This window comes from Schistocerca piceifrons, chromosome 3, assembly GCF_021461385.2.
Source record: "Schistocerca piceifrons isolate TAMUIC-IGC-003096 chromosome 3, iqSchPice1.1, whole genome shotgun sequence".
NCBI lineage: Eukaryota > Metazoa > Arthropoda > Insecta > Orthoptera > Acrididae > Schistocerca > Schistocerca piceifrons.
The window spans coordinates 858,973,686-859,000,082 of record NC_060140.1 but is presented as its reverse complement, the minus strand read 5'-3'; the positions used below and the strand labels follow the sequence as shown (position 1 = coordinate 859,000,082).

At 46.1% G+C, this 26,397-nt stretch overlaps 1 protein-coding gene across 1 annotated transcript in view; it reads right to left on the bottom strand.

The window, feature by feature from the left end:
• The window catches only part of LOC124789127, a gene marked incomplete at its 3' end in the record, with an annotated part of 203,737 nt that overhangs the window by 10,644 nt on the left and 166,696 nt on the right, over positions 1 to 26,397 (bottom strand). The window contains exon 3 of the mRNA XM_047256416.1: positions 10,363 to 10,469. Coding sequence (XP_047112372.1) covers positions 10,363 to 10,469 — 107 coding nt within the window. The remainder of the gene's footprint in view (positions 1 to 10,362; positions 10,470 to 26,397) is intronic.

Below are 26,397 nucleotides of genomic sequence, written 5' to 3'. Positions count from 1 at the left end.
CGCGGCCTTCAGCCGAGTTTTCAGCCTATTTTGATTAAACACTGAAAATTTTTGTCTCGGTCTTAAGCCGTAGCACTGTTCTTGATTAATGTGAGGCCTTCAGGCGAGTTCTATGGGAAAAATTTAAGCTAAGGCTTTCACCCTATTTATATTGAAGAAGTGAAACCTCCAGAAGAACTCTTGTACCTCAATTCCTTGCTTAGGCCTTGTGCCTTGGATTTTCGATGAGGCCTTCAGTCGATCTACATTAAACCAAAGGAGGCCTTCGTTAAAACCTTGAGAGTTTTTGATTCTTGCCTGTGTGATTGTCTGTCTTAAGAAATACGTTTATATGCTGAGTGCAACTGACAGTAACTTATCTTGGTCCCTTATGCATAAATATAACCTCATCCGCTCTGTCCTGCTAGCCCAAGGATTTCAGACGAGACGCGACGATCAGCTGCTCTGGGGAAGAGGCGGAACGTACGCCGAGGTCATCACGCACTCTGACTGTCGGGGGCCACGAGCAAGCGAACCAGTCTCTGATAACACGCAGAGACTGACTTCGGCGGAGAAAATTGCAACTCGTGCCGGCTCGCCAACTAGTGGTTGAGGGGGAACATTTAGTGTTCACTGACGTTTAGTTTCAAAACGTGAGATACGTCCTAAAACCCAAATGTATCGAACTTCCTCGCAGACAGGCGCCTCGGTTGCAAAGGCACCGTAGAAACGTGTCGTTATAGTCAATTCCTGTACGTGGATCTCGCTTTCTGCAGAAAGTGTAATACATAAACAAATGAAGACAGTCATATAACGACGCATGCTACCTTATGTCTGCGGTACGATGTTAATCTGTGCCTTGTTGCGAGGAACGTCTCAGGTGGACAGTGGGTACAGTTGAAAAGGAAAGGTTTGCAGCTGCAAAAAAGTAACTATCAGGCACTCCTTAAATTCTCACTACTAAGGTTTCGCAGACACCGGTTCGGTAGCTTTACTTGTTTCTATTGTCTGCAGCTGAAATCGCAGTTGGGGTGACGCACTCTAAATTTGTGAAACATCTTTGGTCACGTTCTGTTTCAAAGAAACAACATACGCGAAGTACGTTGTTTCGAACGCAAATAGTTAAAGAGGACAGCGCGTGCTGGTGGCCACCTTCTTTTTAATATGAAATAGGAGATTACTGGAAGGACAGCAACTGTATTACGATACCGACGACAAGACGGAAGGCTGATTTTTGACAGTAGGGGAGGGCCATGGTAACATACTGGCTCATGGCAGTTTGCATCGTTCTGTTTCTGCCCGTCCACCCCCAAAGTGTTTCGAAAATCTACACACCAGAGATGGGTCGTTCGCGAACTAACGGGTCCACAGGAACGGTTCACCAAGATGAACGGAACGAGCGAGGAACGAATTCTAAGGAACGGTCTTTCATAGTTCACTTCGGTCGCGGTTTTCTACTTATAGTTCCCGGGAACGGTAAACGGCCGATCTCGTTCCCGCAAAGGCACATCGGCTGGTCTCGTTCCAGCCTCGGTCTCGTTCCCGTCTGTCTCGGTCTCGATCTCGCTCGGCCGGACTCGTCCTTCTTCGCGTGGCCACTCGTCGCAGTTCCACTGCCGACTGCTCGTAGTTCAGTATCGAGATGATGTTCGTTTCGTTCGCTTTGCAGGCCCATTCCAGATCTGTTTCAAACCTTTTTGAACTCTGGACTTCAGGTACTTTTCGCATTCTATTCAGCGTCCAAGACCGGCAATTAAAATGTATTTTATAATTAAGTAAAATACATAAAAATTATATGGTATCTAATACATATATCTTTCCAGGTAACAAAACACCGTATCACATTACTTCACTATTTCGATAAACAGCAGAAGAAATACTTGTTTGTTATTACACATGCAAAGGACGTCGGCACGGCACACACGAGTGGCCATTTTCTGTCTTTTTTTTTTTATCCGAGGTAAAAGAGCATGTTCATTGTTATGGAAGGCAGACCGACTTACAACTGAATGTAGCCTGCGCTTCGTAATCGAGTGTATGGTGTCACATTTTGTACAAAAAATATGATAACTCCTACAGTAATAATTGAGTAGTACAGGGTGGCGCACGAAAAGTCGGCCCAGAGTACGAGGTGCATTCAAGTTCTAAGGCCTCCGATTTTTTTTCTAATTAACTACTCACCCGAAATCGATGAAACTGGTGTTACTTCTCGACGTAATTGCCCTGCAGACGTACACATTTTTCACAACGCTGACGCCATGATTCCATGGCAGCGGCGAAGGCTTCTTTAGGAGTCTGTTTTGACCACTGGAAAATCGCTGAGGCAACAGCAGCACGGCTGGTGAATGTGCGGCCACGGAGAGTGTCTTTCATTGTTGGAAAAAGCCAAAAGTCACTAGGAGCCAGGTCAGGTGAGTAGGGAGCATGAGGAATCACTTCGAAGTTGTTATCACAAAGAAACTGTTGCGTAACGTTAGCTCGATGTGCGGGTGCGTTGTCTTTGTTGCAGTGCAGGAAGGAATCTGTTCTTCAAAACATTTTCGTAGGATGCACCTGTTACCGTAGTGCCCTTTGGAACGCAATGGGTAAGGATTACGCCCTCGTTGTCCCAGAACATGGACACCATCATTTTTTCAGCACTGGCGGTTACCCGAAATTTTGTTGGTAGCGGTGAATCTGTGTGCTTCCATTGAGCTGACTGGCGCTTTGTTTCTGGATTGAAAAATGGCATCCATGCCTCGTCCATTGTCACAACCGACGAAAAGAAAGTCCCATTCGTGCTGTCGTTGCGCGTCAACATTGCTCGGCAACATGCCACACGGGCAGCCGTGTGGTCGTCCGTCAGCATTCGTGGCACCCACCTGGATGAAATTTTTCGCATTTTCAGGTCGCCATTCAGGATTGTGTGCACAGAACCCACAGAAATGCCAACTCTGGAGGCGATCTGTTCAACAGTCATTCGGCGATCCCCCAAAACAATTCTCTCCACTTTCTCGATCATGTCGTCAGACTGGCTCGTGCGAGCCCGAGGTTGTTTCGGTTTGGTGTCACACGATGTTCGCACCCACGAACGCACTTTCGACACATCCATAACTCATCACCACATGTCTCCTTCAACTGTCGACGAATTTCAATTGGTTTCACACCACGCAAATTCAGAAAACGAATGATTGCACGCTGTTCAAGTAAGGAAAACGTCGCCATTTTAAGTATTTCAAATATTTCTCAATCTCGCTGCTGGCGGTAAAATTCCATCTTCCGTACAGTGCTGCCATCTCTGGGACGTATTGACAATGAACGCGGCCTCATTTTAAAACAATGCGCATGTTTCTATCTCTTTCCAGTCCGGAGAAAATAAATCGGAGGCCTTAGAACTTGAATACACCTCGTACTATACTGCACACTGTCGCTTACCAATCGTCATCTATTCTTTCGAAGTTGTTTGCATTAGCTTATTTGTTATTTCCTCACTGCCTGATTATTACATGTTTATCTATTCTGCTCGTAGCGGTCAACAAATCGTGCGTAATTGGCGAGCAGTCTGTACTCGGGGTCGATTTTTCGTGCGCCTGCGATCAGCCACATAACGCTACAGTTGGCTAAACGAGACGTTTTGCAGAATCACGAAAATTGCAAGTGTGTGAGGTTTCTGTTATGGATAGAAACTCTGTACTCCAGGGGGGAGGGTAGTGGCCCCTCTGGGCGCCCTCCACCTTCAGCCACCTATGCTACTAATTTTCAGTTTTTCATAACCACATACCAAGCACAATGAACGGTGAACAAGTAAAAATGAACGGTTCCCAAAAAAGAGCGATCACCAGTGAACTAGTTCCCAAGGATGAACGACTTTGCCGAAAAATTAGCTGCTACTTGAAGTTAAGTTAAAATAAAATTCAACGTTGACTTCCATACGTACGTAAGGCAGCTACAAAAATCTGTAAGTGGATTGATGCGCATCACGGACAACACGCCAAGTCGACGAATGAAGTGTTTACGTGCAGGTTTCCACATACAAGGAACAGCTGCGCGCGACCTAACGCACAGTTTACGTCCTCCACTGTGCACTCGTACACACATAGTACGTCCTTTTGGCCTCTGGTGCACTCTGGTACCAGGACTGAAGTTGCTGCTCGTGAATATGCTGCTAGGTATCTCGGTCGACGTCGTCCAAACAAAAATGTGTTCCGTCGTCGGGAGCTTCGCCTTCGAGAGAAGGATGTCTCCAGCCGTAATCGCTGAACAGCGGTCGTCCGCGGACTATGCCTGCTGCAGCTAACGAAGAAGTCAATTCTACAAACTGGTGCACGAAAAACCTCAGCGAAGTAGAACTCAGGTAGTGATGCAGCTGTACGCCTAGCAAAATCTGGTCGTCGAAGTGTTGCGCGATGGAGGACTACACCTGCATCATTATTCGCTAGCGCAACACCAGCATCCTACAGACCGCTTCCTACGGATGCATTTTTTGTGAATGGTATCAACAACAGCAAAAAGCCAACGATGACTTCTTAAAGACTGTGATATGATCTGATAAACCTGCGTTAGTACGCGAGTGTATCTCCAATACGCACAATGGCCACCACTGGAAAGAAGTTAGGCCGTCACCTGAGACTGTGGATAACAAGTCCGGTAAAGCACTAAAGTATGGCCCGAAATAGTGGGAAACAGTATCGTGGATCCCTACATGACGTCGGAACGGCTCACCGAGCGAAGCTACGGGAGTAATATCAAAAGTAAGGTCTCCTACTTTTTTATAAGTAAATAGACCTGTTTATTTCTATGGTTTACATCAGTTTCCATCTTGAACATTTAGCTATTTTTTGACGTGTCACCATTTCTGACGAAGCATTTTTGTAGACGCTGCGGCAGTTTTTGTATGCCCATGTCATACCAGCTCGCCGCCAAGCTGTTCAGAAAGTTATGAACCTCTTCTTTCACCTCCTCGTCGGAGCTGAATCGCTGGAACCACAATTAGCGCTGACAGGTACTGCGAGGCTCTGAAAAAAGTCAAACGGGCAATTCAGAACTGGAGAAGAGGATTGTTGAGCACGGGCGTACACATTCTCCATGACAACGCTCGCGCACACATCGCTCGGCAAACCGTTGCTCTCCTGCAACAGTTTCAGTGGAACATAATCACCCACCCACCCAATAGTCCTGACTTGGCGTCCAGTGACTATCACCTGTTCCCTAGGACAAAAGAACATTTGGCCGGAAAGCGATTCATCTCCGACGACGAGGTGCAAGAAGAGGTTCATAACTTTCTGAACAGCATGGCGACGAGCTGGTATGGCATGGGCATACTAAAACTGCCACAGCGTCTGCAAAAATGTGTCGACACAAATGGTGATTATGCCGAAAAATAGGTAAATGTTCATGCTGTAAACTGAAGTAAACCATTCTAGAAATAAATAGGTCTATTTGCTCTAAAAAAAAAAAAAAAAAAAAACAGGAGACCTTACTTTTGGGATTACCCTCGTATAACGAATTTCGCACCAACAATTTACCGAAAACACCAGAAGTTATTCCAGTTCATGTTTGGCACTCGTTATGTTCCATCACGATGGTGCACCTGCACACTCTGGATGAAACGTGCGACGGTATTTAAGCAAGCGTGTTTCCTGGGAAATGGAGCGGTGGTGGAGTATCTGTTTTACGATCTGAGCGTTCGCCAGCCTGCATCCCCTGGAATTCTTCGTGTGGTTATATTGAAAGGAACACGTTTATTCTACTCCGCTGATGAATGCAGAAAAATTGTTAGCGCTGGTCGACATTGCTCTTGTAACTGTAGATGCAGTTATGCTGCGAATAATTCGGAGAAGCTTTATACTTAACATATTACAACTGACCGCTCTTACTGAATGTAGCAGACACGTGTAACATCTCCAAATTCATACGTTGTGTAGTTGTTTCTGTCCTACGACAGGCACTTTATTTTTAACTTGGTATTAGTCTTCACGAATATTTCTGACATGTCTAACCAATAACTGCCATGTTAACCGTTTAAAACTTTGTAGTCGCAGAATACGTATACCAGAGCATTTTTGGTCAGATCAAAATCAGCAAAGAAAAATAAAATTACACCTAGAACCGGAATCGAACTCGAGTAGCTCAACGCAAAACCCGTTCTACTGCATTAAGTGTGCAGTAGAGCTACATAGGTACCCGCCGTACGTGTGATCAAACTTTACGTCCATTTTCTACTGGAAATACGTAAGCGAAGGAATTTCGTTACAGATATTTTTGGATAGTTAGAATGCAAGCGCCGCACGAGTTTTATTTCATTCAATATATGAGAGGAAGGTAGTTCATTCCTCGACAGTTTTGGACTGTAAGTGTCGCAACTTTTCGAGTAAACCTCTCTGTGACGCACCACGCCTCTCTTGTGACATGTGCCGCTGGAGTTCGATGAGCACCTCGGCATGCTGGCTGGACGTGTGGGTACTTGTACAGCACGTGAACGTTGCAGGCACACCAGTCCGACGAGAATGACCAGTACCTTTCGTTCTCCAGTCTCTGGCACCCTTTGTTATCTAAGTGACCTACGATAAATTGCTGCTGGAAGGGTAGGGAGTTCTTCCGTATTATCTCTATTCAAGTGTACAGCTGTCTCCTCAGATCCATTTGCCTTTACTCTGTTGAGCTGTTGCAGCTGATGTTCCATTCGGCAATCATTTACCTAACATACTTGTCCTTTCGGTGACAGCGCCACGATCTAATGGAGGAACTGTTTTATGATCTTTCGTGGTGAGACAATTCGGGAAGACGGAATTCAGTATTTCGGCCTCCTTCCTTGCTGTCACCCTTTCCGGCGCCTATATGATTCCTGGACGACTGTACAGACAGTTTTAAACAGTTTACTGACTTTACGCAGTGCTCAAATTTTTTAAACTTTTTCGTCGGTTCTGATTGCAAAGTTTCGCCTTCGAATCCAATGTACGCGTTTCGCATTGGTCGCTTTACGTTCCTATTGACTTAGTTTAGCTTTTGGGCTTCGATTTCGCTCAGACCTGCGATGAAGCACTGTTTGCGATCGTGCAGCTTTCTCCGGCTCTTGGCTGTGTCTAACGCCGTCGGAACACGGGCCGCGCTGTCGAACGTCAACGTTGAGCGTGCTAAGTTCAACGTGCTGCTGAACGCTCAGAAATGACGCGACTTGTGCATACGGTACGTGGGCCCCAACGTGGTATACGCGATCGCAACACACTCCAGCGGCAGTTGCGGGATATTTCTAGTTCGTAAATCACACTGTTTACGAAAAGGGCGCGCATAACATTCCCACATTAGCTCTATTAAAAGGCACATTTCCTCCATCGTCCACGAGAAGGAAAGTATCATATCCAATCAATAAGGACACAGGCTTATGAAAGTTCCACTACAAACAGTGCGATACAAATTTGCAATACTTCTCCACATAAGATAAATATTATTTCATCATTCCCACATTTTAGTGAAACCCTAAGGTCAACCTGACTTGATCACTGTTCCTACCCAGTGGCAGAGTGTATGCAACATGTGAATTACGAAGGGTAAAAGAAAAAGGAGCAAAATATCTTTATACAAGTAGCGCATGCTGTCCTATAGATCAAGCCAATCGAACAAAGTCACCCTTCAAAAAAAGGTTAACTATTTACATAACATCAAATATTATAGTATATACTTATATTAAACTAATCATAAAGCATCTGAACCTAATAAAAAGGCAAATGTTAGGAAAAGAATTTTGAAGCGTCGAGTCACGAACCACTGCCCAAATTTGAAACTACATACGGATCAGTGACGCTACACACTCTGCTAAACCATCAACACGCTTTTAACCCTCAATCATAGCAAGTTAGCACTTGCTAAAAACCTTATCGTAGATATGTTACTAATTGAAATTTAATTATAACAAATTGTACCAAGAACAAGGCGTTTTGGGTGATCTTCAGTGTGTCGCTGCCTTCAAATAGCATGCTCTCACAATACGCAAGTTACAATAATTCTTTTGCCACGAATATGATGTTTCTCATTTTTTATTGGAACGAATCACACAGTTAACAACGGGTTTTCGAGTGATTCTCAATTTGCTGGTGCTCAGAAACGGCATATATACATATAGGCTTGAAATGAATGCCAATATGGCGCCTCAGAACTCTGTACTGAAGGAAGACGGCGTGCATGTGACGTAGGTGACGTTGTGCCATCTCATTGGTCACCGCTCAGACTCACGCTCAGAATATCTCATATGCTAGATATTGCTCGGCACGCTCAGAAAGACTCCCGAACGTTCTATTCTATGCTATGACGTCAGAAACTCGGCATGTCCAACGTTCGGTTGCACGGTCCGTATGCCGACGGCTTAAGGAGTACTCCAGTCAAGTGCTAACTACCGCACCTGAGAAACGCATTACCGGCAACAGCGGCACACGACCACCGAGCAGCTCTCGGCTACCAGAATGCCTTGCCGGCACACGGAACGCAAGCGCGGATCTAGCGGCGTGAGGGGGCGGGTAGGGTAGTGGTCAGTATCAACATCCCCCCCCTCTCCCCCAAAGAATATCTTGCTAACAAGGGAACCTCCCCATCGCACCCCCCTCAGATTTAGTTATAAGTTGGCACAGTGGATAGGCCTTGATAAACTGAACACAGATCAATCGAGAAAACAGGAAGAAGTTGTGTGGAACCGTGAAAAAAATTAGTAAAATATACAAACTGAGTAGTCCATGCGAAAGATAGGTAACAACAAGGAGAATCAGAGCCCAGGAGCGCCGTGGTCCCGTGGTTAGCGTGAGTAGCTACAGAACGAGAGGTCCTTGGTTCAAGTCTTCCCTCGACTGAAAATTTTACTTTCTTTATTTTCGCAAAGTTATGATCTGTCCGTTCGTTCATTGACGTCCCTGTTCACTGCAATAGGTTTAGTGTCTGTGTTTTGCGACCGCACCGCAAAACCGTGCGATTAGTAGACGAAAGGACGTGCCTCTCCAATGGGAACCGAAAACATTTGATCGCAAGGTCATAGGTCAACTGATTCCTCCACGGGAAAACACGTCTGATATATTCTATACTACACTGGTGACGGCATGTGCGTCACATGACAGGAATATGTTGTCGACCCACCTAACTTGTACACATGGCGAATGGGTAAAAAGATTCTTCTACCTTGCCCGATTTAGGTTTTCTTGTGGATGTGATAATCACTTCCAAAAAAGTGATGAAAACATAAGAGATTGTCACATAAACTGAAAATAAAAAATTAAACTTTTCACTCGAGGGAAGACTTGAACCTAGGACCTCTCGTTCCGTAGCTGCTCTCGCTAACCACGAGACCACGGCGCTCCTAGATTGCCAGTGTCCTTGATGTTGCCTATCTCCGCATGGACTACTCAGTTTGTATATTTTACTAATTTTTTTCATAGTTCCACACAACTTCTTCCTGTTTTCTCGATTGATCTGTGTTCAGTTTTTTCAAGGCCTATCCACTGCCCCAACTTATAACTAAATCTGAGAGGGGTGCGATGGGGAGGTTCCCTTGTAAGACCAGTTATATTTTCACGTGTATTAATGCTCAAGTTTCTCAGGTAACTTTTGGAAAATGAAGAAGCAACAGAAGGGTCTAAAAATGACGCGGTATTCTCTAAAATTACAAGCTGTGGTTGAAGACAGGATACTTTGGAGTCGCTCGCTCCGGGACTGGCCGACTCCAGGCAAGCATTCCAGCCAGGCTGACCACACCTGCTGCCGACAACAAACCCTCCAGCGTCCCGCGGTCATCAGGTAGGTGTCCGCGGCTCGTGGTCTTGCGGTAGCGTTCTCGCTTCCCGCACACGGGGTTCCCGGGTTCGATTTCCGGCGGGGTCAGGGATTTTCTCTGCCTCGAGATGACTGGGTGTTGTGTGTCTTTCATCATCATTTCATCCTCATTCACTCGCAAGTCACCGTAGTGGCGTTAAAGAACTTGGGGAGCGGCGGCCGAATCGCCCCTCGAGGGGTCTCCCGGCCACCAATGCCATACGCTCATTATTCATCATCAGGTAGGTCTGGCAAACCACAGAGTCTCGAGTCATCAAAGACAGGAAAAAAAACACTGACCAACCCGACCGTAGGGGGAAACGACTCTCACACAGTCACAGGCTGCAGACCTGTGCTCAGGATCGTAGTGCCACGTGTAGCACCGACAATGGCGATTGCACATTTCGATTCTATATAGTGTAAATTACTGCAATTACAACAAAACATTTTACATGTATTGCTATTATCAGATACTAGCCAACTGCGGCACTTTAAAAAACTGTGAGTGACAGCAAACTATATTTGGGAAGAGGGAGGAGAAAGTGAGAAACTACCCCGCCCCCTTCCCCCAGGACCCACGCCCCATCGTTACTCCGGGAAGCAAGAAGAACTCACCTTGAACCACTCCGGGTAAATGGCGATGATGGTGTCGAAGAGATCTTGGTCCAGCTGGATTCTCCAGAACAGGTTGCTGTTGCCGCTGTCCAACCTGTGCCCAGATTCTGAAACAGAAAGGCAGACGCTGCTGTAGCACTGTAAAACAGTTTGCACGCAGCACTTACACCAAAATGGACCACTCTAAGTTCTAGAATCACTGCGTAACGACACATTATTATTACAACGATAAAGTCAAAATCTGCTTTTTTGTGCAAACGCAATCAACATTACACTGTAATAATCAGAGCTATGTAATGGCAATAATAATAATAATAAATAATAATAACAATAATATGGAGCACTTTGTATATAGGGCATCCGCAGTCGAAATATTACATGTTGAATAAGAAGGACTGCTGCGACTGTTTAAAATCTTTATTTAAAGACACGACCGACTTGACAAACTGTATTTGCATCATCAGGTGTTTTTCTGTATACGAATGCACAAAACAACTCGTTAGAATTTTGAAAATGCAGGTAATGGTTGCGTTTACTTACAGTCAATCCATCAAGGCCGCCTGTTTAAAAGCCGAAGAGAGCACATTCCTCAACATTCCAAGTAGGCCACGCTGCAGCCTTCGGTTAGTTTAATACTGGCAACAGTAAAGCTTCCTCCCCATTGGAGGTAAAATTCGACATATTCTAACAGTTGTTTCTGCAGCGCCGTTTCAAACGCGGTTCTTTTGCAGAATTCTTTATAAATTATTTGTATAATATCCACTACGTTCCTGCTTATGACGATGTTACAGAATTCTTTTTTAGGCTTCAGCTTCAGGATTATCTTAGGCCCTACTTTTTATTTATGGACGTTCGCACATTTCCTAGTTAAAAATTTTAAATACCTCAACTAGAATGATGGGGAATGTGCTTTTTCCTGCTTTCAAACAGCTCGCTGTTATGGACTGACTGTAAGCAGACACAAACGTAGTCGCTTTCATTTTCCATTACCTGCCATTGTCAAGTTGTTTTATAAATTTGTAAACAAATAAACATCTGATGATGCAAATATAGACTGAGAAACCAGGCGTGTCTTCAAATAAATATTTCAAACAGTCTCAGCAGTCCTTCTTATTCAAATAATAATAATGATAAACGATAATAATAATAATAACGTACAATAAAGTAATAAAGCACCTACTTGTGTGGCAGAGGGCACTATTATTGCACTGTATATTAATTACGCATACATACGAAATATTTATACGAATCTGAATATTAAATCTGTCTAAGACAAGTATAAAATGTGGACAAGAGAGAGACGTAAATTCCGAGAAAAATATATGGACCTTCAAAACAGAGTGGTGACTACAGGAACCCAGAAGTTAGATCAGAGCTACACGAGGCAATCGAATGAACGCGGGACAGGTGGAAAAAATAAACAGGCGGGTGGGAGGAGGACAAGCTCACTGACGGCTTCTTATGTACGTAGAGAGTTCACTCATTCCGAGAATAGAATTTTTCTCTGTTATTGACACTGATACTGCCATGTTATTGGTTCCAAGTACTCCAAGACTTTCGAGTGTGTTTTAATTTCTAGTTTGAAATCGGATGACAATTGACAAAAGAAATATATTTTTAGGGTGATATTATTACAAATTAAGACTTTTCGGAATCTTTTCCTTTGGCTGTAGCGTGAAACCTTGCTTCTTTCCAAATTTCATGATTTTCGGTCAACGGAAAGTACCCTGTGCATTTTGATGAGAGAGTTTCGTAAATGGCCAATCTTTTTATTACAGTGACTTACGAGTTACACTGTTTTACATCACCAAGGGACCGTTGACCTTATTTATGTAAAATTTCTGCTTCGTACGCCTACCCATACGTGAGAAGTAGGGTTCTGAACAGTCGGACAGACAGACAACGAAGTGACCCCATAGGAGCTCCGTTTTTACCGACTGAGGTTCGGAACACTAAATAATGAGTGAATTGTTTATTATTTTCGAAATAATCGCCATAACTGTTTATACATTTAACCAACTGTGACATAAGACGATCCGTGACTGGAGGATGTGTAAGGGTTGCCCAGCGAAACTTGGGCAGCGTGGTCGAAATCGAACTTGGAAACAGGGTAATACCTGCCCGCCCACATGTTTCCAAGGGTGTTTCGACTACGCTGCCCAAGTTTCGCTGGGGAGCCCTTCAACGCCACGTCGACACAGTCCCCATCTCTCCCTATGCGATATTTTCGCAGCCCTGATGAGAGACATTCGTTGCTGTCGATTTATTTCGGACGAAGAGGTGATCCGGCCGGAGTGGCCGAGCGGTTCTAGGCGCTACAGTCTGGAACCGCGCTACCGCTACGTCGCAGGTTCGAATCCTGCCTCGGGCATGCATGTGTGTGATGTCCTTAGGTTAGTTAGGTTACTTGTTCTGCTTCCTTAATAATCAGTTCAACTGCGCGCGCGCGCGCGTGTGTGTGTGTGTGTGTGTGTGTGTGTGTGTGTGTGTGTGTGTGTATTTTTAAATGTGTTTTACTTATTTTTTTTCATCTATAAAAGCTGCTTGCGAACTATTTAACGTTATACTTTGATTACTTAGTCACGCATATGAAAAACTGAACACAAATGTTGTATTTTATGCTTTTATGAGGTTGGCAATGCGAGTGTGTGGAGAGAGAGGGGTGGGTGTGAAAATTAAAAGTCTGCACCAGTTACAAAACTATCTAGATTTACCACTGCGTAGACGTCAGTCTGAATGGTCGTTGAAACTTTGATATCGGAACTATTGTGACAGAAATATTCAAGTCGCACGACGTCTATTGTACGACAGCTAGAGCGGTAATAAGCCTTTTTGTTCAGATAGTCGGCTGCTGTGCTAGAGGAAGTCTATCGGCGTGCAGTTCGGCAGTGTCTAGGGAGCAGGTAAGCCATGACACAAAAGAAGCAGGCAGTGGGCGCAGACTTCACAGATTTGTGGTTGGGCGCAAATTTCACTGGGCGCAGTTTTCATGGATTCCTCCTGACCCTGAACCGTGTGCTCTCGAAATGAGAGGGCAGTGAGGAACGGCTCGAAGGTCTGCACCCCAGTACAGTTAAGGCCTTCGAAAAATAGGAGCATCATTGTAGAGGTCTTCTGCAGGCGGATAATCATATTTATACCCTAGAGCTAAGCTAAAATCGTGGAAATAACAGTTTTGCGAGAGATGCGGCAATCACAGATTATGGACGTAAGCGTAACAGGATGTGGCAACGTGGAGGCTATGATAGTGACGAATGCGGTGCGTTGGCAACATTGTCTGGCGAGCAACTGAGCAAGTCTGTAGGGTTTACTGCACTGCATGTTAAAGTTTCACGGACTGGGCGCGGAAAAACTGACAACGTACCTCTATGTCAGCTGTTACTAGTCTTCACTGCGTATAAGACAGTAGTACAACTTGCATCCAATACTTACATCTACATATATACTGCGAAAGCAACTGTGGCGGATGGGATTTGGGAGCAGTGAAATAAGCGATTTTCTGTCCTATGCCCGAGCGTACTGAGCGGGCGAAGAGCTACTGCACCTCTGTCTCTCTACGCGCCACGATTTTTCTTTCAATGTCGATGACTACGACAAACATACAGTGGTGGTAGCAGAAAAGCTCTTAGTGTTCATCACACACAGGTCCTCTAAATTTAGCCAACAGGGTTTTGCTATAGCAGCGTTGCCTTTCTTCCAAAGATTCCCATTTAATTTCCCCGAGCACCTCTTTTGTACTTTCGTATGAACTATATTGACCTGCCACTGTCCTAGCAGTGCGTCACTGAATTTGTTTGTCTACAGTCATATCGCCTCGTTAAAGGGGTCCCAAATGCTGGAGCAATAGCGCTTCGTATGTGACTACCTTTACAGACGCGCTGTGCCTTCCCTGAACTCTCCCGTTCGCCTTCCGTTCGTCTAAATACTTATGCGGTGTAGCGCGCTCCAGATGTAAGCCATTAATTTTGCAATCGTTTGCTATCGGATCTTCCTTTTGACAATGGAAATTAATCATCGAAATTTTATGCACGAAATGTCAGCGGATAAACAGCTACGAGAGGAACATTCGCCTTTTCGCGCAGGTCTACGTCGTGGAGACGCGTAATGACATAGGTGCGAGTGTCCAGGGCACGCAGACTTGCGCTGTGAAGATGTGCAGTGGTAGCAATATCACAACTCCCCATTCTCTAAACCGCATCAAAATTTCTCGTATCTCAGATGTGACATCGCTATTGTTTTAAAATTTGTCTTTTGTAATTCTTGAAGTAATGGCGGGTCAAAAATTGACCGAGTACTTTGTTTACAGAGAACATTTTTTTAAAAAAAGAGAAATTTGACTCTAACGTTATCGTCGGATGACTTTTATACGATTTTCGTAAAGGCCTAATTCAACGATAATAGCTGAAATTGCTTCGTTCAATTTTTAGTAAACGCTCACGTTCAGAAAAGACTATTTACAACTAATTTTCTATATTTCTTCATGGCCGAGCTCCCGTCTGCGGCGAATTTCGTGAAGGTCGACCAAAATCGGATAGTGTTCCAATAAACATTGGCGGTGGGCGCAACACAAATGAAGAGGACCTGCACGCGATTACCCAAAGTTAGAAGCATCCTTAGGCACACGGACCACTGCAGTACGTTCGATTTTGCACAAATGTTTCACTGAGATGAAGAAGTGTTCCTGTTGGATTCCGCGGCATTTGACCGAAGTTCGAAAACAGGCACTTATCAACTGATGTTAGGAAATACTCCATAAATTCCACCGAAGAAACGAAAAAACAGTATACATCATTGTAAGAGGAAACGAAACATGCATATATTCGTACGAGCCGGAAGTTAGACACCAATAAACTGTTTGGTTCAAAATGGTTCAAATGGCTCTGAGCACTATGGGACTTAACACCTGAGGTCATCAGTCCCCTAGAACTTAGAACTACTTAAAACGCAACTAATCTAAGGACATCACACACATCCATGCCCGAGACAGGATTCGAACCTGCGACCGTAGCCATCGCGCGGTTCCAGACTAGAGCGTCTAGAACCGCTCGGCCTCTCTGGCCGGCCAAACTGTTTGGTTGTTCCAAGATAGTCCCAAGCCAACAGAAGTGTTTCTCACGCGAAGCTCTTCCAAGAAAAACATCGTTCGGTACTTTGGTTTCCACGGACATGTCGCGATCATTGCTTTAGAGGGGCGAAAAGTTGATGCTGCTGAATGGACTACAACAATTTGCTTCCAACAAATAACCGATCACGTAAGGAAAAAGAGGCGAAAACATCGGCGCATTGTTCACCGCGTGGCAGTGCCAGGTGTTGGCACGGTACGTAAAACAGCCGACTGTCTGTGGGGCGGGGTGCAGCAACAGGCGGACCAGCGCCGGCCTTGTGACGTAGCAGGGCGTCGGCCGCCGCCGCTGCTGCCCACGCCGCTCCAGCGCCTACGCGTTCCAGCCGGCTCTCCAGAGAGGCACACGACGCGCCGCGCTGCCTGGACGCTGCTCCACAGCAGACTGCGTGCGCCGAGGATGCCTGGCCGTGTTGCGCTCGCCTGCCAGTGGCTGGTCGAAACTCTGTACTCGCAGTTTTCTGGCCCGGACCGACTGGCCAGCCAATGAGAGCGCATTTTGGCTGCCCTGCTGGCGGCAGTAATGTTGCTAGCCAATGTCTCACACAGAAGAGAAGATGCCACACCGCCACTGAAAATTTATACGGTTCAGTGGCAGCAGTATTTCTTGTCTAACGAACAGTTTACAGTACAGACAACGAGTGGAGAATTTTGTCACACTATGAGAAGATGGAGGCAGTTCTGGCATCGAAGGAGGCATTTCTCTCGTACCAATAATGTCGTGTGGCCCAGTGGCCGGTGCAAGCATTTCAATCAGACGCCGCTTGGCGACTTGCACGTCGCTAAACTACTCCAGTTATCGGCCCGGAGAAAGGGGACCTACAGTTTAACGAACCATATGTCGTTCCAAACGTCTTGTCACATCGTTGAGAGGTGAAGGCTACATCACGGCAAAGTGAAAATTTCCGTGGTCTGATCCTGCAACGGCTGGTCCCGGCGGAGGTTCGAGTCCTCCCTCGGGCATGGGTGTGTGTGTTTGTCCTTAGGATAACTTAGGTTAAGTAGTGAGTAATCTTAGGGACTGATGATCTTAGCAGTTCAGTTAAGTCCCATAAGATTTCACACACATCTGAAAATTTATTTATTTATTTTTCACCCTGCAACCTCTGGATTTCCAGGGACGCGCTTTTTATCACGAGACCACCGGGTTAGATTTTTCTCGTCCTACATAGACAAAAAGCTAAACGCATAAAATGACGGTTGGAAGGAGAAAGCTTACGTGGTCCCTCCCGCCACGGCTTCGCTATTCTCCGAACCAAAGTAGATGCCGAGCGAGTCATGCTACGGCGTCGCCGTCAGCTCAGCTAGCAAAAGGAGACAAATGTAGCTCAGTGAAAGCGGAGAAAAACAGGACAGATATCGCTCTTCCACACTCTGACTATTAACGAATGCTAGCTGTTGAGTCAAATGTAGAACAGTCACGCTTCTAACGAACTTGGTACTGGGATATCCAACAGCATATCTCATACGCCACTATTTCTTACTTACTTCCTCCCTTAAGGGAAAGAAAATTGTCACTATTAATCGGCTAAGACGACGGTGCACCACGTGGCTGCCAACAAAACCAAGAACCTTTTGTAGTTATTAGCATCTCCAAAATACAATTACTGTGAACTTTAAAAAAGCGCCGCACCTTTTTCATAGAGGTCTATAAGATGAAGCGAACGAATAACGAAAACACTACGCGAAGTTTTCAACATTGTTGATTACTTTTCACTCCAATTAGTTCCAAGTTCTTTGAAGTATCGAGACTGTAAATGTATTTATAAGGTCATTGGACTTCGCAATTGATCTTTACTGATAGAATGAGTTTCTACTTGTTACCTGCTTGGTTTCTTAATGCGATTAGTCTAAGCAAAAGTCTTCGCCACGTGTACATGCAGGACACGTCAGGGCGCTTGTGCACTGCTACATTCTGTCGCACTAGATTGCCGAAAGGTGTTCCACACTCTACTTCACTGCCCACTACAATAACCAAAATAATAGGATAGTGAGGGGTGCCGGCCGGAGTGTCCGAGCGGTTCTAGGCGCTTCAGTCCGGAACCGCGCGACCGCTACGTTCGCAGGTTCGAATCCTGCCTCGGTCATGGATCTGTGTGATGTCCCTAGGCTAGTTAGGTTTAAGTAGTTCTAAATTCTAGGGGACTGATGACTTCAGCTGTTAAGTCCCATAGTGCTCAGAACCATATGAACCATTAGTGAGGGGTATCTTCACAAACAAACGACTAGGTCGATGGTATTTCGACTGACGGAACGCAGTAGTTACGTTCATGAGAAGCGAATGTCAATACCGCTTGAACCGCAAGGAAGAGTGAGTAATGGGGCCCCTAATATTGTCAATTTTTCCAAACGATTTATCAGAAGGAAGCGGTGTGAAATGGGAAGAACTTACGAATCTGTAACAGGAAACTCGGATGGAAGACTTACGTTTATTGGAATTGTTATGCGAAATTGCGATAGATTTGTATAGAAAACTGTTTGCAAGAAGCTAGGATTTTTTTAATTAACGACAGTACATCTTGACGGGTGGTGGCCCCCGTTTAGAACAGCGAAGAGACCTGTTCAGCCCTGATTGGGAAGGTTTGTTGCGGCACTGTACATATATGACGTTAAGAATCCACTGCTGGTGGATCATTTTCCAATTTCATTACAATTGTTATATTTTTTCTGTTTTTTTCTGCGTAACGGAATTCTGCATTTGCTTAACGGCTGAGGAAAAAGTAGAGAAGGATCATTATGGAAGTCTTACATTTATTGCGGTGTCTTAAAGTTTACCTAACTAAGTAACATACTCATCGCCTGCGCCGAACTACCATTCCTGCACTACGGACATTAGGTTACTAACTAGGCTAATATTTCTTCGAAGCACTCGACGAGTGTAAAAAGGTGAGAGCACTGTAGTTCTAGGTCACTGCTTCAGCGTTTCAGGTCCTCACCGTCAACTGGGCACGACAGCACATGCCCAGCAATCTGAATGGGAATCGTTGGAAGAAAGGAGTCGTACTCATGAAAATCTGATGGGTAACTGAATGAAATGTGTTCAACGGAGAGTAGGCGACAGACCTGCTGCGACAATAATACGTCTCGCGCGTCGGGTCATGAAAGAGGAGGCGAGAGAGATTAGGGCGCTCAGACGCAGAGCAAATATTCCTTCGCTCAGTAGCGAATGCAATCGGATAGAAATTCTATAATGCTAGTACGAAATTTTTGTAAAACAACTGTTGTGTTAATTTATTATAAGGAACTAGGCACATTTGATTTCCGCGTGTTTATGAAAACAGTGTCCGATTCCACAGCACAGTGGCTTGTGGAGAGTATGTATAGGCTGTTTCTGGAGGAATAGTCAACATTTTAGGAGGCAGTAGTATAGACTAATTCGAATAAAACATTCCATATAACATGAGTCCAAATTTCATTACTTTCAGGCGTAATATGGGTCAAAATTTTATTGCTTACAGACATACGACAGCTAGAATCTAATCCATGCAGATACGCAGAGGTGGTTTTAAGCTAAGGCAAATGATTACATTCAAAGTCGATTTTCATAAATTCCTCCCCCGAGTTGAATGCACTATCGAACTGTTTTGATGACACCACGTCTAGTTCTAGAGTCGTTTCGGCGTGCTTATCTGAGGGCAGCACTGCGATCCATTCGTCCCTCGAGTTTACTCTTTCCCTGTAGAAATGCGCACAGGCAAAAGTCTAAAGGGCACACAGCACATTTACAGAGATGCGTTCTACAAACTGTGTCTCTACAAACGCATGTGTGTTTTCCTCGGACGATCGATGCGAGCTCAAAGTGTTTTTGATACCGAGGAAACAGTGTTAATGGGGTTACTCGGTGGCTTGCAGTTAGCCAACAATCGTCTACGTTTATCTTCTTCTCGAAGGTGTTGAATCAGCTGTAAATGATAGAGATACAAGCCGTGGATACGTAATGTCAGTCGTATTCTTCTCGTATGTGGAACACCGATGTGTGCAGAAATTCTGCGCCTGCTTGTCGAACGACTAAGTGTTACCAACTGAATAACGTATTCTACGTCATCGAAGTACTGTTCGTATGCACGGTCTCACGATAAACGACTGCTGGGCACTTGGCCAGCGTCAGGCACTTTAGTGAAAATACGAGTAAACAAAGTTGTATCTGGTGCTCTGCAGTTGGGAAATCGTCTGCCTTATTTACAAGCAACGGCAGCAGCGTTTCCATTACAAAAGCCGCACGAACACTTCATTTCGACGTGCTCAGTATTTGTAAGTACGTGCCGCACGCTTAAACGCTACAGTATAATTGGCCAAAAACGACAATCACAGTAAGAGTTATTAAATCCAATTGCGTAAATTTAGTTGCAACTTAGGAATTTCGACTTCAAGACGAAAACGACAATCGATAGTAATACAAATAGCGACTGAAGTATCACTACTTACGTAAACTTACCTCTGTAGCCAGTTGTATTTCTGTAACCGGTAAAACCTGGACTCGTGTTATGTGGAATATTTTATTCGACTTAGAGTATACTACGCTCTCTTAAAGTATTGACTGTTTCCCTCGAACTGCCCGTATACAGATGTTCGGCGAGGGTTCAGTCATACGCTAGAAGCTGCAATCGGCGTCGGTACCTGGGACTGGTGTTCCTACAGCCGCAGCAGGTAGAGGTTTGCCTGGGGACGCGGCGGGCGCGTGGGCGGCGCCGGCCTTGCCGCCGCTGCTCGCTGCCGCCCACACGCGGCCCCTTCTCTACCACTCCGTCCTCTCCCTGTCTTCCGTGGCCTGCGGACGCTCCCGGCCCAGGCAGCTCGTTGCGTCTGTTCTCTGCGGCCCACTGGTCCTCGCGAACATGCAGGCCAGAATGGGCCGCTGCCGGTCACGGCGTCGGCTAGCGCCTGCAGCCGCCAGAGGCTGGACTGTTCGCAGGCGACGCATCCGTCTACCGGCTGGTGACGTCACTAGAAGGGCGTTACACGACACGACACGTCCAGCTGACCGCCACCTCTAGCAAAGATTGGCAGCCGACCCTCAACACAAGCCGCTGTAATGTAAAGCGCGTGGACAAACGAAGAGACCTGGGATGTTTCGACAACGCCATCTGCGATCACTTACTGGAATCTGTCACGGCCATCCACTTTCTCGAAGTTGTCGTCAGGGGCGTTTCAAAACGCACCGACCACCTAAATCGAGTGCCAAGACTGACTCACGCTGCTCCGGACTAATCAATGTTGATAAAATTCACACGCGAAACAAGTACGAGGATGAGTCAAAGGAAAATCTTAAATGTTTTTTAAAATATTATTTATTGTCCAGAAGTGGTACAAAGCTGTATCACTTTTCAACATAATCTCCCCCAAGCTCAATGCAAGTCCTCCAGCGCTTACAAAGTGCACAACTTCCTTTAGAAAAAAATTCTTTTGGTAGTCCGCGCAACCTCTCATGCACCGCATCGCGTGCCTTTTCATCAGAACGGAACTTCTTTCCTCCCATTGCGTCTTTGAGTGGTCCAAACATATGGAAATCACTTGGGACAAGGTCTGGTGTGTAGGGTGGATGAGGAAGACACTCAAAATGCAGGTCTGTATTTGTTGCAACTGTTGTATGGGCAGTGTGGGGCCTTGCATTGTCATGTTGCAAAAGGACACGTACAGACAGCAATCCACGTCGCTTTGATTTGATTGCAGGCCGCAGATGATTTTTTAGGAGATCTGTGTATGATGCACTGGTGACAGTGGTCCCTCTAGGCATGTAATGCTCCAAAATGACGCCTTTTTCGTCCCAAAAGAGAGTCAGCATAACCTTCCCTGCTGATGGTTGTGTCCGAAACTTCTTTAGTTTTGGTGATGAGGAATGGCGCCATTCCTTGCTCGCTCTCTTCGTTTCCGGGTGGTGGAAGTGAATCCAGGTTTCGTCCCCAGTAAGGATTCTTGCAAGTAAGTCATCACCTTCTCTTTCAAAGCGCCGAAGAAGTTCTTCACAAGCATCAATACGTCGTTCTCTCATTTCAGGAGTCAGCTGCCGTGGTACCCATCTTGCAGACACTTTGTGAAACTGGAGCACATCATGCACAATGTGGTGTGCTGACCCATAACTAATCTGTAAACATGCTGCAGTGTCATTCAGTGTCACTCGGCGGTTTTCCTTCAGTATGGCTTCAACTGCTGCAGTGTTCTGTGGAGTCACAACTCGTTGCGCCTGACCTGAACGAGGAGCATCTTCCACTGAAGTCACACCATTTGCGAACTTCCTACTCCATTCGTAGACTTGCTGCTGTGACAAACATGCATCACCGTACTGAACCTTCATTCGTCGATGAATTTCAATAGGTTTCATACCTTCACCACTCAAAAACCGAATAACAGAACGCTGTTCTTCCCTGGTGGAAGTCACAAGTGGGACGGCCATCTTTATACTGATACTGCGACAGTATGTGTGCATCTGCACTATGCTGTCACCTACAGTCCATTCTGCACGCTGTTTGTAGCACGCTTACCAATTTACAGGATAACGGCGCGAAATTTCGATTTGTTATTACAAATTTAAGATTTTCATTTGACTCACCCTCGTATGTTAAAAAAGCCTCGTTCGAGCAATTCTTCATTTCCGTTCCTTTGTGTGGGACATTTGTGCTGTAGTATATTTTGCAGTAGCCTGAGGAAGGGGGATTTATTCAGTCTGGACTTGGTCCTCCTAAACGGTCAGTCCCGTAACAGAGAAATGTATTAAAGTCCTGGGTGGAAAGAGCACTTTACAGTGCGCCATACGAGGGGACAGGAACTGCCCTATGAAAATGCGAACACTCTGCTCCTCATTCTGACTAGCGTGACATCCTCAATGTCAAAATAACGTTCGGAGCACACGACACTGAGAAGTCGACCGGCGGTGCTCTGTGTCCTCTGGTGTGGACGAGCTGTTTTCGTATTGTGTTAAAGAGATATGGTGAAGGTTATACGTCGTCACCGACCGGGATATTTCATTCAATATGGACAATTAAATCAGAAACTGCAGGCATGGACTTAAGAGTTGAGTCGCTCTGGTTTCGTAGGCGATTCTTGCCATTTAGCGAGTGTGCAGACGTTCAGCAGGCAAAGGCCTCAACCTGCGTTGTGGACACAAGTAGTCGGCTTCACAGTGGCGTCTGCTGAACGAGGCGGACTTGGCGACGCCTACTCTGAAGCCAATCAATTAAATTCGTTTCCGTGAAAATCTCAGTGCGCTGTTTTCTGTCTGACCCTTCCCGTATTGGCTTTGAACTGTGTACTCGAGATTTTTGCACACCGCCAAGGACGAACGGCGCGGCACTTGGCGGGTATCTTTAGTCAGCGTGGGAGTGTCACGGCAATCTTGAACCGACTGCAGTAGGTGACGTTCAAAGAAAGTTGTGCTTTGCAGAAAGCCTTAGTCAGAAAATTCCTAGAGCGCACGGTCAAATATGAGTCACTTCCTCCTACATACATCCCGCGTTACGGCCAGTCGAAAAAATTCGGTATCTTACAGAAAGACGATCAAGTCGCTACACGCGAAGCTCCATCCTGGATAACACAGGATTGGGGAAGGAAAGCGTCCGTGTCCTTTTCAAACGAACCATCTCGGCATTGACGATGAGCGATCTCCTACGGCAAACAACGGAAAATCGAAATCTGGATGGCCGGACAGGAATTCTAGCCGCAGTCTTGGCGAATGCGAGTCCAGCCAGCCTCATCAGCACAGCCTCGGCCACCAGCTCGCGGCAAACGGAAGAAGGGCCTCCTGCAGCCAGTGGCGCACACCCAGGCGGGGACGGCGCTCTGCCGCACGCGAACCGGCAAGCCCGACGTCTTGTCTCACAACACGTGGGGTAGGTGGGGGTAGAAGTCAAAACAATCTTCCCTCCTGTCCATTCACGAGCGGAGAACGCTTTGGTAGCAACGAGTTTCTCATCTAGCCTCTGAACTCCGCTACCGTAAATGTAAGCCTTATCCTGATGCACGACGTCCTTTTCCAAATGACGATTGTTGAGCGTTTCTGACTGAAAACACGTACGGCAAATGTGCAGCTTTTCTCTCCTCTCAATATACTCTCTCTCTCGTGAACTTAGCAATGGTCAGAGACTGAAAAACATTACTGAAGAGTCACTCAGAACAAGATTTTGTAGAAGTCCTCTATAGGAGCTGACATAGCCCTCAACAGCATTCCTCCGATAAATGAAAGTGCAGCATCGATCTTTGGCATATTTATTTTTATGTAGGTATTCGAGCTTGACTTATTCTAGACGCATACCCTACGCTAATTATCTCTCTCTCTCTCGCTTATGTGTGTGCTGCCTACTGACTTTCAATCGAAAGTGTGGGACTTGCTTGCTGATCTGGCATGATGATCCAGTGTGTGGGTCGTACTGCAACAAGAGCCGGCCGCGGTGGCCGAGCGGTTCTAGGCGCTTCAGTCCGGAACCGCGTGACTGCTACGGTCGCAGGTCGAATCTTGCCTCGGACATGGATGTGAGTAGTGTCCTTAGGTTAGTTAGGTTTAAGTAGCTCTAAGTTCTAGGGGACTGAAGACCTCAGATGTCCCATAGTGCTCAGAGCCATTTGAACCATTTTTGCAACAAGATTTTTGCACTGTTTACGAAAATAATGGCTACTTATCACGCCACACCAATATTCGTCATAGCAATTTTTTTTTTTTGTTAATCCTTAAGTTGAGCGACATAAAATTCAGCGGCAACTATCACGACGAATAGCAGAACGTTCCTCCGGCGTCCATCAAGTATGCTGTTACTCGCATATCACGGTACGAGTTTCGTGTAATTCATTTATGTCTTTTTTCTTTCTTTTTCTTTCATGGACTCTACTGAAAGTATAACTTCCATATGAGATTCTTTCAGCTTTTATTTAATTTATTTCACTAATAACGTCAGTTTCTGCACGCTACTATATCACAAAATTTATTTTGATGCTCAAATTGTGTACACCGACTTCAAGACTATTAAGTCTGATCGTCCGATACCGAAGATGCTTCAGCGTCTGTAGTTCGGTATTCAAGTGGAGAGATTAACATGTGCAGCGAACAGGGCTTCCTCTTATCTTACGCTGTTTCTGCGTGAAAACTGGTCTGTGCGTTCCACAACGATAACAATCTTTGAATCGTTCGCCTCCGAGACAAGTTGTAACAACCGGCATTTCTATTACGTACTCTTTATCTGATATTTCAAAGTTGCAATTTGCTCCAACGAATAGTTGTACTTCAAAAAGCAGTGATGGCGTTAATAAATTCTGCAACTACTTTTTTTCCTCAAGAACATGGAACTGTGTGAAATTTACGTATGATTCGCAAGCATTATTCCTCAGTTCAAGTGGACAGTAGTGGTGCCAATGAAACGACTGGAAGTTGCTGTATGTGTCGTCTTCGGACGAGTCCAGGTATAGTCTGAACAGTGATTCTCGCCAGGTTTTCATCTGTCGTGAACCATGAACCAATGTCCCTGAAAGGGACCTGTACGGAGGTCGTGGTTTGATGGTGTTTTCATCTGGCGTGAACCATGAACCAGATACCAGCCCCTTAATGTCCTTGAAAGGGACCTGTATGGAGGTCGTGGTTTGATGGTGTGGGGTGGGATTATGATTGGCGCACGTACACACCTGCATGTCCTTGACAGAGGAACTGAAACAGGTCAGGTGTATCGGGACGTCATTTTGCACCAGTATGTCCGCCTTTTCAGGGGTGCAGTGGTGGTGGTGGTGGTTGTTGGGATGTTTAAGGGGGACTAAACAGCGAAGGTCATCAGTCCCCCATTCCAAAATCAGGCGAGCCCAAAATCGACGGAGAAGGTAAAAACCAAAGGGGGAGGAGACGTCCCCCCAGGCGCTAAAAGAACACAAATGCAGCAACAAACACTACAAACAAGAACAGGACAGAGGCACACCAGACAGAAAGAAACAGAAGAAAGGAAGATGGCCGGAGACTGGTTGACTGACCACGAGAACAAAAATGGGAAAGAGTCAACCATCTCACGGCACACCAGAACAGCAACAGACACAAGGACAAAAGACACAGAAAGGGAAAGGTGCAGGACCTCCCTAAATCGAACCATAAAACGGACTACCACGGATAAAATTTAAAACGTCATCAGCCCTGGAGGCATCGTCAGATAAAACCAAAGCCAAAGTGCCCGGGAGATTAAAAGATTGCCGGAGTGTGCGCAGTCGAGGACACTCCAGCAAAATGTGGCCGACCGTCAGCCGGGACCCACACTGACACAGGGGGGGATCCTCCTGACGCAAGAGATGGCCGTGCGTCAGGTACGTATGGCCGATGCGCAGCCGACACAGGACTACCGAGTCCCTGCGAGAAGCCCGCAGGGAGGAACGCCACACGGCGGTCGTCTCCTTGACAGCCCGCAGTTTATTCGGGGCTGTCATGCCACGCCACTCAGCAGCCCACATCCCAATCAGCTTACGGCGCAACACCATCTGCTGGTCGCGAGCCGTAAGGCCGATCTCCAAAGCCGGGGCGTCGATCGCCCCTTTGGCCAGCCTGTCTACACGTTCGTTCCCTGGGATGCCAACATGACCGGGCGTCCAAACCAGGACCACCGAACGACCAGAACGGGCAATGTCGGAAACAGTCTCCTGAATGGAGGACACCAGAGGAGAGGAGGGATAGCAGCGGTCGATGGCCTGAAGGCTGCTCAGGGAGTCACTGCAGATCACGACGGACCTACCTGAGCAGAAACGCATATGGTCAAGAGCGCGCAATATGGCCACCAGCTCTGCAGTAAAAATACTGCAGCCAGCTGGCAAGGAGCGCTGCTCAACATGAGCAGCATGAGCAAAAGAGTAGGCAGTGCAACCATCAACCAGGGAACCATCAGTGTAGACAGTCTCACAGTCCGAAAATGAGGCGAGGAGAGCAAGAAAACGGCGACGGAGGGCCACAGGCGGAACCGAGT